Here is a 16,040-nt window from a genome sequence, read left to right as displayed (position 1 = left end):
TTTACCCATAGTCCCTTTGGCATCTGTGTGTTTGTTACAAAACATCAGAATTAGTGCATTATGTAAAATTAAAAGATATGTGTTATATTTTAACTTTGTACAAATGGCAGAATTGTCATTAATGGAGTTATTCTACCCGGATGAATTTGATTTATAAATCAAAACCATAAGTCAAAACTGCTTTATTTTCCAAGACTTCTGCCTCACGGGGGGACTGCTACATGCTGTTAAGGAATAATGACTTCTTTTTTTTGTGGCAACCTGGCGGTCAGGCTCCTTTTGCTGCAGTAGAGTTGAGCTTAACGCCTCTCAGCTGCTTAACTACTGCAACATATGTAGCAAGCAAACAGGAGCTTCCAGCAGTGGGCAGGGTGCACAAAAACAGAAGTGGTGACTCATTGTTTGGGTTTGTGATCATGGTGTTAAAACTCAAAATCGGCTGGTTAGTAGCTGAGAGTGTACCGGAGACAATACTGAAAGTTATCGTTTAGCTGTAGATTCCAATAAATTTTTGGGTGGTTTATCGGTTTAGCTTTATAAAAGATAACTTTACAGTTAGCTGATTAGCTCTTATCAAAGCTAACTTTTTGGTTAGCTATGCCCACCACTGGACACAGCGTATATTTAGGAGTGTTATTTGCTGTTGAATTGAAACAGTGGTTACAATGTAAGAAAATTGCATCAAACTGTGCATTACTTAAACAATCCACTTGAATTTTTTCACACCAGCCGGCATTGTGCCTGGATGTGTGACTGACACACACCAAAGGAAATGCAGCTCTGTAATTTAGTCCATAATGCAGATCAACCAGCACTGTCCTGACAGGTGTCAGGCATCTTCCACACCTGATGCTTTTGATCTTACCACACAGTTTAGAGGACTTTCCTTTCATTTTGCAGGCCTCCATACTTTAACACATCCCACATCCCCAGAGGCTACAGCGAGGACTCCATCCTGCACATTCAGCTAACAAAAGGAAAATTATAATGAATAAGACATATGAATCATATAGCTTGGTCACACAAAAAAAGAGACAAAGATCTGTCTACAGACAACGGCTTCTCAAACTAGACTGGGTAGGACTGGAGACTTGTGTGCTGAACACATCTGATCTACCTGATCAGGGCCTGGAAGTCTTGTACTAAATCATAGTCTGAGACTCAAAGACCAGTGTTTAGCACCAGACTATATGAAATCAGATGTGGAACCTCTCTTCTCCCGCACTGAGTGTTAACGGGGTTAGAGAAATATTTTTTGAGCCTACTGGTCAGGACCAGTAGCACTAATTTTGTTACTGGTCCTCCTGGTCCAAGGCAGTGGTCCCAGGTATTTGGAAGCTCAGATGCTCCAACGGCAAGCCTCAGCGTAGCATTAATCATTACATCATTCGCATGTATTCAATCAATATTGTATTTGTGAATCTATAATTTTGTGTTGAATGTATGTAAAGTTATAAACATTTTTTTACGTGATCCTCTGCTTTCATGTGAATGTACTGTGCACCTTATACTTCGCTTTCTGTAATTCTGGCCTTGTGCTTGTCTTATGCAGCCCAAAAATAGCCTTTAGTCTTGTTACTTAATCCACTTGTCTGTTCTTGCTACATGAGCTCTAGAATATCTTTTTGGGGGGCAACAATTATACCAATTGCTTCTCAGGCTAGTATGATGAAAATTTTATTAATGGGTTAGGGGTCAGCAACCCCAAATCAGAAAAGTTTGGATATGAAAAATTTGGTGGTGGACCCATAATAACTCCCATTTAAGCCCATTAACTTTTTACTATTTAACTATTTACTGCAGACTGTATAAAACCAACATATTTCATGTTTTGTATATTATTATACACTCACCGGCCACTTTAAGGTACACCTTGCTAGTAATGGGTTGGACCCCTTTTCAAAGATTCAAGGATTCTTAGGAATTTTATTGTCATATGCACAGAAGAACATGTTCCCTGCACAATGACATGTGTCTACTGCATTTAACCCATCCTAATTGCCAGTAGGAGCAGAAGTCGCCATTAGGCGCCCGGGGACCAGCTCCACATGTACATCCCTGCCTTGGTCAACAGCAGGGCTGAGCAAACCAACACCGACCCATAACAAACAACACATACACAACACACAACACATAGGCTGCCCCGGTACATAAACATATATATGAAAGCAAAACACGAGGGAAAAGGAGAAAAAAAAAAAAACCCTCATAGCTGCTGCATTATACAGCAGCAATGAGGAAAAAAATCCCCATCAGCACAGAAAAACAATAATCACACAGACAAAAACAAGGACACAGGACGACATCCGAGATTTGAAAAGGTCCAGTTTATCAGAACACTCCGGAGGCAGCCTGTTTGGCGCCGTCAACGGCCTTGTCCGACAATCCTGGAGGGGGAGGGGCAGCCCTAACAGTCCTGAACAGTCACAGTCAACGTCAAAGCTGGAGAAGCTGAGGGGAGGGGGGAAGACCAGTGAGCGAGGCTTAAGTGTTGATCTTCTGAGGAAGTTTTATCACAGCGACCTTGAAGTGCAGCTGTATTTGGGGAAGCCAAATGAATAGCCAGATTAGCAGACGCCTGAAAGATTCCACAGTTCTGAGAACAGAGTGGCTCTCAATGCATCTGAATGTAGAATGTGGTCTTCACAGACGGTCAGAGTGGGTTTCCGGGGCTGCAATTCTATACGAGATGTTTTCCAACGCTGCGCAGCCACAGCCTTCCCAATCGAATCAATCATGTAGGGCAGCCTGGAAGGACCAATCAAAGCTGCTTCCACTTTCTTGATTTTCCGGTAAACCAGCATAGTGCCCGCTCCACACAGCAAAAAGCCGGTCACCACCAAGCCGAATATGTACACATCTTCGACGTCCTCCACAGAAAGCATGTAAAGGCACATGACCTGCCATCTCCTCCACGAGTCCATCACGTAACCCATCACATGCGTCCCGGCAGGACAGGTCGGGTCCTCCGCCCCCGAATGTCTTGTAGAAAAAATAGTGTCAATTGCATTCAGAGACCACCTTAACAGATCCATTTTTGTCGTTTTCCAGAAGAGCAAAGCTGCAGCCTCACAGACAACACGCCACAGAAGCAGGAAAGATAAGGAGGGGAGGGAGAAGAGAAAAGTGCGCCCGTCTCGGCCGAGTGCAAGCTAGCAAAAAAAAAAAAGTCTTCAGAACAGCCTTAAATCTTCCTGGCATAGATTGAACAAGGTGTTGGAAACATTCCTCAGAGATGCCGGCCCATACTGACATGATGGCATCACACAGTCACTCATTTAACCAGTCTGCCCATTCTCCTCTGACATCAACAAGTCATTTTTGTCCAAACAACTGCAGCTCACTGAATATCTTCTCTTTTTTTGGACTATTCTCTGTAAACCCTAGAGATGGTTCTGTATGAAAATCCCAGGAGATCAGCAGTTTCTGAAACACTCAGACCAGCCCACCTGGCACCAACAACCATGCCACGTTCAAAGTCACTTAAATCTACTTTCTTCCCCATTCTGATGCTCGATTTGAACTTCAGCAAGTCGTCTTCACCACATATAAATGCCTAAATGCATTGGGTTGCTGCCACGTGATTGGCTGATTATCTTTTTGTGTTAACAAGCAATTGACCAAGTGTACCTAATAAAGTGGCCAGTGAGTGCATACAGCATGTAATCAAAATGTAAACAATTTGTTGCTTAATTAACAACACTCACCCGCAGCACTGTACTTTGGTGACGAAGCGTGCATAATGTTCTTGGAGGTGCACAAGGAATATGTATCTGCAACACATACAAGAAAAATTTAATTATGAGAAAAATCTAACCTTCAACACTGTATATTGTCTCAGCCACACCCTACCTTAACAGTACAATCAGTTGAACAGGTGTAGAGGCTTCCCGGTGACTTGTAAATCCCGGTGATCAGAGCTGTGTGCCCCACATCAAACTGAGATACATGTTTAAACATCCCCGCCTCCATAGAAAAGGAGTGGATCATGCCTTTGCAGTCTCCAGCCCAGAACTCACTGTCGCTGTAGCTCATAGACAGCAGGTAGGAGTTCAGCTAGAAATGAAGAGGCATGTTTGGAGTATGTCTTAGTATACAGATGTATCCAAGTAAATACAGTCAGGACCATACATATTTGGACCGTTAACCAATTTTTCTAGTTTTGGCTGTGTAGACCACCACAGTGGATTTGAAAGCACACACTCAAGATGTGCCTGTTCTGTAGACTTTCAGCTTTTAATCAAGGGTCTTAAAAATATCAAATTACATTTAGGAATTATGAACATTTGAAGACATAATCCCTTCATTTTCAGAGCCCTAAATAATTAAGAAGTAGCAGTAAATCCTGTACAGGCCCCAAGGCCCATTAGAGCCAATGCGTATCCTCAGATTCTACAGCGTGAAAAAGACGAGTCCTCCACACCATGTGGTACTTAAATCAATTTTAATTTTAGCATACTTAACTGGCAGTTTAGTTATTGTTAATGGTTAAGTTGTACTTTTTAGACAAAATGTGCAAGGTCCTCAAGACTGCATTCTGGTGTGACTTGTTTCCAAACAGTAGTGAATAGCCCTATTTTTATACCACTTATATATATATATATATATATATATATATATACATACATACATATACATACACACACACACAAGGTCTGTTAGAAAACTAGCCGACCTTTTTATTTCTTTAAAAAACTATATGGATTTGAATCATGTGCGCTTGCATCAGCCAAGCTTGAACCTTCGTGCGCATGCGTGACTTTTTCACGCCTGTCGGTTGCGTCATTCTCCTGTGAGCACGCTTTGAGTGAGCAGTGGTCCACCCCCCTCGTCAGATTTTTATTGTGAGGAAAATGTCTGAACGATTTGGAGCTTTGCTGCATCAAATTTTTCCAGAAACTGTGAGAGACAGCCAGGTGGAAACCATTCAGAAGATTCAGACGGCTTTCAGGGACGATTCTATGGGGATCACACAGATTAAGGAGTGTTACAACCTGTTTGAAGACGGCGCACAATGGCGGAGGGAGCGCCGCGCGGCGATCGACAGACTGAAACGACCAGATCATTTCCAAACTGAACGCTGTGTTGATCCGGGATTTCGGCACAGTCCACTGTTACAGGAGTTTTTGTCATGAAAAGGCGTGCAGAGGAATTTGCACGTCGGGACGGAGCCGCTCATGGTGCGGGACAAAAGCAACGCCGTGATGAAGCCTCACAGGACATGTGGCATGTCCAGCTCGTCCACAATTTCTCGGATAGTCACACGACTGAAAAGCCACCGAAAGCCATCTGAATCTTCCGATTGGTGCAAGAGCTGAGCATGTTCCAACATGTCCTGTGAGACAAACACGGAGGTGCTTTTGTCCCGCACCATTAGCGGCTCCGTGGCGAATTCCTCCACTCCTCTTTCCATGACAAAAACTCCTGTAACAGTGGAATGTGCCAAAAAAGTGGTATGTCCACATCTTTTGCCATTTCTGTAGTAGTCAGACGACGTCCCAGATCAACACAGCGTTCAGTTTGGAAATGATCTGGTCATTTCAGCCTGTCGATTGCCGCTTGGAGCGCGGCGCGCCCTCCACCATTGTGCGTCGTCTTTAAACCGGTTGCAACACTCCTTAATCTGTGTGATCCCCATAGAATCATCCCTGAAAGCCGTCTGAATCTTCCGAATGGTTTCCACCTGGCTGTCTCTCACAGTTTCTGGAAAAATTTGATGCAGCAAAGCTCCAAATCGTTCAGACATTTTCCTCACAATAAAAATCCACGAGGTGGGTGGACCACTGCTCACTCAAAGCGTGTTCACAGGAGATTGACGCAACCGACAGGTGTGAAAAAGTCACGCATGCGCACGAAGGTTCAAGCTTGGCTGATGCAAGCGCACATGATTCAAATCCATATAGTTTTTTAAAAAAATAAAAAGGTCGGCTAGTTTTCTAACAGACCTCATATATATATATATATATATATATATATATATATATATATATATATATATATATATATATATATATATATATATATATATATATATATATATACACATATATACATATATATATACACACACACACACACACACACACACACACACACACACACACACATATAAAATTTATTAATTTATACAGCGCCATCTCACAACAGTCGCCCCAAGGCGCTTCACATAACAACACAAAGTAATTTAAGATCAAAATTAAAATCAAGAAGGGCATTATAAAAGGATAAAACACAGTAGAATAAAAAGAAATTACAAGGCAAACATAAAAAGAAATTAGATTAATGATAAGACAGTCTAAAAAAGTGGGTCTTCAGTCTTGATGTAAAAGTCTCCACCGTGTCAGACTGCCTAATAACTGCAGGTAGATTGCTCCAAAGAGTAGGGCCACGGTAGGAGAAGGCTCTATACCCCACAGACTTTTTGTTCACCCTCGGAACACACAGAAGCCCTACTCCCTGCGAACGCAAGAGCCACGCAGGTATGTAGGGCTTAACCAAGTCCGCCAGGTAGGAAGGTGCCAGTCCATCAACAATTTTATAAACCAACAATAAGACTTTAAAATCCGATCTGGCAGAAACCGGAAGCCAATGAAGGGACGCCAGAATGGGTGTAATGTGGTCAAACTTTCTACTTTGTGTCATAAGTCTGGCAGCAGCATTCTGCACTAATTGAAGACCCTAAATGCTGGACTGTGGCAGACCAGAAAATAAAGCATTAAAATAATCCAGTCTGGAAGAAATAAATGCATGTATCAAAGTCTCAGCAACAGTCATAGACAGGATGGGACGAATCCTCGCTATGTTTCGCAGATGGAAGAAGGCAGTCCTCGTAATGTCTCTAATGTGGGGGCCACAGGACAACATAGGATCAAAAAGTACCAAGATTCCTCACTATGTCCGTATGATGCACGGACATGACGCCGATGTCTGGCTGGACCCAGAACCATCATTTCAGTCTTACCAGAATTCAACAGTAGGAAGTTACTAGACAACCAATTTCTCACAGATACAAGGCAATCTTCTAATAGTGCAGCAGATAACTGAAACAATCTTTCAAATGGTGATACAAACACCAAATTTGGCACACATATTATTTAAACATTACTCTTTTGAGAAAGCAGACTATCCACTTGATTGTTCAATAGGCGGACAAGTAGGGGTCAATGAAGAATTACACAGGGGTCAAGATTTACAAATGCTCCAATCATATTGAAAAGTATACCACATTATTCATCTGATCATACAGATACCAAAAAGTTATAGTTTGGACTATCTTTGATTGAATGTTATGAAGTTATGGGGTAAAAACAGCATAAATGGTACCAACGGTCAATCTCAGTTTGTACAGGGGGCCAAAGTTAAAGTTGCTCCAATTTTGGTACAAAGTGATGCAAATTATTGGTTGAGTGAATAGGGTTTTAAAAAGGAATAGTTTGCACCATGTGTCATACTTAGTTATCATGTTACAGGGTAATCTATGTCATATGCCATAGAATCCAAAGGACGTTGACAATGTTTTTGCTGTTTTTGCCCCATAACTTCATAACATTCAGTCAAAAGATAGTCCAAACTATACCTTTTTGGAATCTTTATGGATGGATTAATAATGTGGTATAGTTTTCAATATGGTTGGAGCATCTTTTAATTTTGATCCCTGTGTAATTCTTCACTGACCCCTACCTGGCTGCCTACTGAAAAATCGAGTGGATAGTCTGCTTTTTCAAAAGAGTAATGTCTCAGGACTATTTGTGTTGAATTTGGTGCTTATATCACCATTTTAAAGATTCCCCTGTAAATATTCTCTAATCTGCTGCACTATAGGGATTTTATATGGGTAAGATTACCAGCAGTTATCAGCATGTACAATTGAGTATCATCAGCATAGCAATGAAAGGCAATCCCGTAATGCCGCAGAATATGCCCAAGGGGCGCTATATAAAGTGAGAAAAGCAAGGGGCCTAACACAGACCCCTGTGGAACCCCAAATTTCATTTCACCAAGGCCAGAAGTAGTGTTATTATACACAACACAATGAGAATGACTGGACAGGTATGACGTCAACCAAGCAAGAACCCTTCCAATAATCCCAAAGTAACTTTACAGCCTATCAAGTAAAACACGATCCACAATATCAAATGCAGCACTAAGATCTAAAAGCACTAAAACCATCGTGGTGTCTGAATCCATTGCACACAGAAAATCATTCACCACTCTAATAAGCGCTGTCTTTGTAGAGTGATGTTTTCTAAAAGCAGACTGCTATATATATATATATATATATATATATATATATATATATATATATATATATATATATATAATATATATATATATATATATATATATATATATATATATATATATATATATATATATATATATATATATATATATATATGATTTTCCTTAATAAATCATTGGTTGTTTGGATCAGATATTTCAGTTAAATATATCATATAGCAGACAAACCCAGTGATATTTGATAAGTGAAATAAAGTTTCTAGTATTTATAGAAAGTGTGCAATAATTCTTTAGACAAAATTAGGCAGGTGCATAAATTATGACACCCCAACAGAAACAAAATACATAAATATTTATTAGATCCTCCTTTTGCAGAATTAACAGCCTCGAAACACTTCCTATACCATCCAATGAGAGTCCGGATTCTGGTTGAAGGTATTTTGGACCATTCTTCTTTACAAAACATCTCAGGTTTGTTGGCTTCCGAGCATGGACAGCCCGCTTAAAATCACACCACAGATTTTCAATAATATTTAATATAATTATTGCACACTTTCTGTAAATCCTAGAAACTTCATTTCACTTCTTAAATATCAGTGTGTTTGTCTGCTATACATTTAACTAAATTTCTGATCCAGACAATCAATGATTTATAAAGGAAAAGCATGAAAATGATCAGGGGTGCCCAAACTTTTGCATACAACTACAACCCCTGGCAAAAATTATGGAATCACCGGCCTCGGAGGATGTTCATTCAGTTGTTTAATTTTGTAGAAAAAAAGCAGATCACAGACATGACACAAAACTAAAGTCATTTCAAATGGCAACTTTCTGGCTTTAAGAAACACTATAAGAAATCAGGAAAAAAAATTGTGGCAGTCAGTAACGGTTACTTTTTTAGACCAGGCAGAGGGGAAAAAAATATGGACTCACTCAATTGTGAGGAAAAAATTATGGAATCATGAAAAACAAAAGAACGCTCCAACACATCACTAGTATTTTGTTGCACCACCTCTGGCTTTTATAACAGCTTGCAGTCTCTGAGGCATGGACTTAATGAGTGACAAACAGTACTCTTCATCAATCTGGCTCCAACTTTCTCTGATTGCTGTTGCCAGATCAGCTTTGCAGGTTGGAGCCTTGTCATGGACCATTTTATTCAACTTCCACCAAAGATTTTCAATTGGATTAAGATCCGGACTATTTGCAGGCCATGACATTGATCCTATGTGTCTTTTTGCAAGGAATGTTTTCACAGTTTTGCTCTATGGCAAGATGCATTATCATCTTGAGAAATGATTTCATCATCCCCAAACATCCTTTCAATTGATGGGATAAGAAAAGTGTCCAAAATATCAATGTAAACTTGTGCATTTATTGATGATGTAATGACAGCCATCTCCCCAGTGCCTTTACCTGACATGCAGCCCCATATCATCAATGACTGTGGAAACTTACATGTTCTCTTCAGGCAGTCATCTTTATAAATCTCACTGGAACGGCACCAAACAAAAGTTCCAGCATCATCACCTTGTCCAATGCAGATTCGAGATTCATCGCTGAATATGACTTTCATCCAGTCATCCACAGTCCACGATTGCTTTTCCTTAGCCCACTGTAACCTTGTTTTTTTCTGTTCAGGTGTTAATGATGGCTTTCGTTTAGCTTTTCTGTATGTAAATCCCATTTCCTTTAGGCGGTTTCTACAGTTCGGTCACAGATGTTAACTCCAGTTTCCTCTCATTCGTTCCTCATTTGTTTTGTTGTGCATTTTCGATTTTTGAGACATATTGCTTTAAGTTTTCTGTCTTGACGCTTTGATGTCTTCCTTGGTCTACCAGTATGTTTGCCTTTAACAACCTTCCCATGTTGTTTGTATTTGGTCCAGAGTTTAGTCACAGCTGACTGTGAACAACCAACATCTTTTGCAACACTGCGTGATGATTTACCCTCTTAAGAGTTTGATAATCCTCTCCTTTGTTTCAATTGACATCTCTCGTGTTGGAGCCATGATTCATGTCAGTCCACTTGGTGCAACAGCTCTCCAAGGTGTGATCACTCCTTTTTAGATGCAGACTAACGAGCAGATCTGATCTGATGCAGGTGTTAGTTTTGGGGATGAAAATTTACATAGTGATTCCATAATGTTTTCCTCAGAATTGAGTGAGTCCATATTTTTTCCCTCTGCTTGGTCTAAAAAAGTAACCGTTACTGACTGCCACAATTTTTTTTCCTGATTTCTTATAGTGTTTCTTAAAGCCAGAAAGTTGCAATTTGAAATGACTTTAGTTTTGTGTCATGTCTGTGATCTGCTTTTTTTCTACAAAATTAAACAACTGAATGAACATCCTCCGAGGCCGGTGATTCCATAATTTTTGCCAGGGGTTGTGCCTATATATCAAAAAGGAAAAACTCTGATGTTGTTCATTATAATGGCCAGCACAGTGGCTTTCTAGTTAGCACTGTTGCAACAATGCAAGAAGGTCATGGGATTGATTCCCACCTGTGGCCTTTCTGTGTGGAGTTTACATGTTCTCCCCACTTGTGTGGGTTCCCTCCAGGTGCTTAGGCTTCCTCCCATATCCAAAAGACATGAAAGTTAGGTTGACTGGGAACTTTAAATTGCCTGTAGGTGTGCATGTTTGTCCATATGTGGCCCTGTGACAGAATGGTCTCCTGTCCAGGGTGTACCCTGCCTCACACCCTAAGACTGCTGGTATAGGCTCCAGCCCCCCGTGACCCTTAACTGGAGTAAGCGGTTGAATATGAGTGAGTTTATTATAACTCTATATCACACATCTCTATGTCTAACTATTTGTGGACCTGATTGTAGATGCACAAATGTATACTTCTAAAGAAACAAATACTACCTGAAGCTGCTTCAAAGATTTGCCTGCCCTCCGGTCATACATGGCAACGGTGCAGTCTTTACTACCAGAGATGATGTATTTGTCATCTTCAGCCAGGCACATCACAGCATTACCGTGCAGATGAAGGGTCTTCACCAGGGGTTCAGCGGCTTTGAAACAAATAATGACAAACAGCCACGTCATTTGTTTCCATTACTGTTAAAGGGTTTTCAAATCATACATTTTACATGATTTGTTGGAACAATTACATCATATGGTGTTAAAAACAAAATAGCCAATTAGCTCAAAATCTGTATGTTGTATAACCACTAATTAAAATTCCTAGTTGTTTTCGATAAATTGTGAAATAACTGCTACTGAAACATCATCAATTATCCTTTAAATAAAGAATTACAAAAATAAACTTTCGCACCTCTGATGTCATATATTCGGACTCTCCTGTCAAACGTACCCGCCAACAACACATCTGTTTGATATGACAAGCAGAGAACGGCAGCCCCCGTCCTTATCAGACCTCTTTCTGCCCCACCTGAATCGAGATCCCACAGCCTGACTGTGCTGTCAAAGCCACCTGAAGCCAACAGAGGTCCTCGAGATGCCAGGCACCACACCCAACCCCGATGGGTGCTGAAGTTGCCCTGTGCTCCCAATGTTTGTAATAGAGAGCCACCAGAACCTTCTTGCAAGTCCCACAGTTTCACATTCCAGTCTCTAGAACCTGTGGCACAAACTGTCCCCGCATCCCCCACCAGGAGGACCGAGTTCACCTGGGCAATGTGGTCTGATTGTATAGTGATACACTCCAGCGCTGAGGATGTGCTTGGAGCAGGACTGCAGAGTTGATGGCGCTCCAATTCCATGTCATTGTCATTATCCAAATGCCTGGGTTCTGCCAAAGCCATCTCCATCTCTTCCTCAATAGCATAAGGAACCTTCAGCTCTGCCAAATCCTCCCTCTCCTCATCATGCCTCCTATCACCATCATCTTCTTGTCCCTCTGCAACAGGCTCCCTTTCCAGCCCTGCCCTTTGTTGCTGTATCACTCTCTCCACTTCCCGATCATCATCTTGGGACCGTGTGGCCGAAAGATGTTTTTGGCCTCCCCAGCACAATATCAGTTGTTCCATCTCCAGGCAAGCTTTAATCCAGTCAAAATCGGTGCTCAGGCCCACCGGAAAGCCAGCTTGGGATCCTGTTAGCTTGCGTGCACGAAGCTGCCATGCAGTACTGTCCTTGGCCACATTACCCAATGCACGACACACCTAAAATGAGAGAAGTACTAATCTAAAAGAATTCCGCGTATCTGCAAAACACAGCTTTAATTAGTAACTTATCCATGAAAGCCTGGAAATTATGATAGAGCCTAATGAGAGACATTATTGAAAAAATAAAATCATGTGCCATTATTAGTCACAAACTAACTTTAATTTTAAATTAATGTTCAGCTTTTAAACATAAAAACTTAAAATTGGCTTTATTTATTAAACAAAACTACATAAGTGCAAGTAAGAAACATGGCATTAACACAGGGAACTATATAGACAAAATTTTTGTGCTTCTACTAGACATCATGCCAGGTATTTATTCAAAACCCTTAAGCAGGGGTGGGTAATGCTGTCTTCAGTAAGTAAAAGTCCTACCACATATTTGTTACATTCAACCACTAAACCAGCTGATTCTAATTAGCTCAACTCCTCGGGCAGGTAGATGAGCAAGTCACTGAAATCACCCCTTTCACATGTACAGATAGAAATGACACATCAGGACTTTTACCCACTGAAGCCGGGGTTACCCACCTCTGCCCTTAAGTGAAGAGAGTGGTAGTGGTCCATGCTTAGTGCTGCTTGAGCTTTGTCCTGGGTGCTCTGTGTTTTGGGAAGCTGCGCTGGAAGCAAACAGCCTGCTGGAAACTGAAAAAGTCTTGGATAATTGTCCAAGTCAGAGAGCAGTGTAAATCAACCACAATGGAAATGTATAACCAAACTCGTGTTCGTAAAATTAACACTGGAGCCGAAAAAATAAACTTATAAGCTGCATTTTATTTTTAGCAATGATTTGCCTTTCAAATGTAGGAAAATCCTACTACGTGAATTACACAACTAGAACAAAAGCTACTGACTAGATGGGTACCCGCGAGTTATGACCCATTCACACATAACACGGTTGAAGCCGACTAGCGCATGAAGTAGGAATTGCATGCCATTCGTGAAAAATCAGAGCTGCCACTAACGCCTCGTACACCTGTCACTACAACTGTTCGCACACACCAGCGGCCGAAAGAGTGCGCTGTGAGAGCCCATCCGATCCCTCTCTCGGCAGGTGCCAGCCAAATTCCAGGTGACACATACGAACATCCAACACCGCTCGCTGGACACTTAGAAAATGTGGTGCTATTTGCACTGCTAACACAAAAATAGTTAGCAGATGACTACTTTCGAGGTGTATGTGAAATTTGTCTAAGTCCCCCCAGGAGTGTGGCGATGCAAAGCATGACACGTGGTGTGCCAGTGTGTCGGCTCCCCCAACATGTAGCACGCGTGTGTATCGTGGCGTGCGTGTGTCCACCACCCCCCCAACATATATGGCATTCAGGGGGAACACACTTGCATGAAATGCTGATATGTATGTTGTATGTACAGATGGGGACTGCCCAGCAATGTCTGAGTGCACACAGCACGGTGAGGCGCCTCTCAGCTGATCGCCGCCCAGAGACTCACTGACAGCTGCCAATGACAGCTCAGTGCACACGATGTGTCACATTAAAAACACAGAGACCACAGCCAGGACAGATATATTAATAAGTACTACAATAACTACATACACAATTACATAACAAATAACAAAAAAAAAAAAGATCTCACAACACAGAAACACAGAGCGACACATTGGTGTGTGCGCTGAACGGACAGGGAGCATGGCCACCGACAGCAGCAGCTATTGAGACCTCTGGTTCTGGACGTCACAGCTCAGGAACATGTACCGTGTTTAGAAGGACATAAAAACTGTCCACTGTGACGCACATATGTCTGCTTGCTGTCCTCACATGGAAATGCATAAAAACATATATCGTTTTGGAACGGGTCGCAGCGAGCAAGCGCACATTGACAGGCTGTCCCAGGTGAAACGGACAGTCAGATCATGTGAACACACAGTGGGCGATCTGAATGTCACCCACGTGAGCTCTGTTCCACATGACGCGGTGTATGTCCTGCGGCGCGCCACCCACAGGACACGCGTTTTGGGCCGGACACATGCACGCGGGGTCAAATGGACATACCGGGCTAGCAGATGTGGACATAAGAGCGCACTGCTTCATTCAGTCATCTCATGACTGTACGTCTATGACTATGGGTCATCTACAGAGGAACAGACAGTTCATACTTGTATTGTCCGCTCGATGAGGGATTCAATAAATTGTGGTGTTTTTTAATGGTGTGTGTTTTTTATGTTTATTTTTTCTCCACAGCAGAGGCACAATGTGGTGCAGCACGTTCCAGCTGGGTTTTTTATCTTTAAATTTTTCTCCACATCAGCGGTGCAATGTGGTGCAACACATTCCAGCTGCTCACACAGTGTTCGTGCACGCTTGTGCGTGTGCATGAAACAGTCGCCGGTGTATTGTGCATGCCTTGTGTGACCATGCGTCCCTCACGACAGCAGGTGGAATGTTTCGTGGTTTCGTCTTTGTTTTGCGGATTTTCTTCCAGTTTCTGCGTCTTTCGTGTTATGTGTGAAGGGTCACTTACTATTGAATATTACAACTACTCCTCTAAACCCTACTGGAAACCTTCAAAACTACGAGTAACAGCCCATTATTTGGCGTACACTTTTTTAAGGGCTGTGAAAAATTTGATATCTACTGATTGGAAAAGAAAAACATGAATACACAGAAAATCGCAATGAAAAGAAATGTGCATTTTATGATAAAGACAGGCACCTTTTAAACGAACCTTTGGCAGCACAGAAATAACACACTGAGCAGGAAGATGTGATGCAATGAGAACTATCATCTCCCAAGGCAGAGACAACAAGCCGGACTCTGCAGCTGGAGATGGAACATCATCCACTGACATCTGACCTCGAAGCACAAGACTGAAAGCAACATCAATACAAGTTAGGCTCAATTTGTTTTAACAGCCATGTAAGCAACCAGACAACAGTAAAATAAAGTCCTACCCTTGTAACTCAGGCCTGGAGTAGCTGTTGCACTCAGTCTTCACAGAGGGTTTGTCTTGATGCTCCTCCTGACCTCCATCTGGCTGGACTTCCAGCTGACCTTTGACCTCACACATACTCCTCTGGGCACAACACCGCAAAAGAGCTGCTACCTATTGTCGTGACAACTTCTATGGCTGGCTACACGAAAGTACATGTAAACCTACGTAAATGAATTATTAGTGTTAGCACTGAAAGGTAAAGTAGGTAAAATCAGGCAACGGCGATAACCAAACACTGCTTCGGAATTAGCTTTAGCCACTTGCCAAAAAATGTCGTCCAGTTCACGGGTATAACTTCATTATAACGGCAGTTTTATCGTTAGTTTTGCCGAGAGCAGCATTAGTGAAAAACAAAGGGTACCGAAGCTTTGTTTCGAGACCTGTGTCGTTGCCAATCACGTGGTCGATGACCGTACGACAACGGCGCGTGCATATATATATATATATATATATATATATATATATGGGGTGTGTGTGTGTGTGTAAAATTAAACGTCAAGTGAGGCTGCAAATAATTTGGCTAATCAGTCAGTTCGAACCGGTTCGAACGCCGCGTTCAAAAATAATTAATACAAGAGAGAAAAAAGTACAATCCAGAAATTTCAACCACCTCAAATCCCCTTTTTTTTTTTGCTGTATTCAAAATTTTAACCGCCATTCCTGGAACGGTGCTACACACGCGGTAGCCTGTCGTAACGTGGCTCGAAACCTG

At 41.8% G+C, this 16,040-nt stretch overlaps 1 protein-coding gene across 1 annotated transcript; it reads right to left on the bottom strand.

Moving 5' to 3' along the window:
* Positions 1–492: 492 nt before the first annotated feature.
* fbxw9 (F-box and WD repeat domain containing 9) lies at positions 493–15,714 on the bottom strand. Its single transcript, XM_034190360.1, has 7 exons — positions 15,288–15,714; positions 15,062–15,203; positions 11,524–12,373; positions 11,112–11,260; positions 3,853–4,056; positions 3,708–3,773; positions 493–967 (listed from the first exon to the last, which is right to left on the bottom strand). Exons 1-7 carry the CDS (start codon positions 15,401–15,403, stop codon positions 890–892), a joined length of 1,605 nt encoding a protein of 534 aa, XP_034046251.1. The 5' UTR covers positions 15,404–15,714; the 3' UTR covers positions 493–889.
* Positions 15,715–16,040: the final 326 nt, after the last annotated feature.

This window comes from Thalassophryne amazonica, chromosome 16 (assembly GCF_902500255.1).
Source record: "Thalassophryne amazonica chromosome 16, fThaAma1.1, whole genome shotgun sequence".
NCBI classification, from domain to species: Eukaryota; Metazoa; Chordata; class Actinopteri; order Batrachoidiformes; family Batrachoididae; genus Thalassophryne; species Thalassophryne amazonica.
This window is presented reverse-complemented; position numbering and strand designations above follow the sequence as displayed.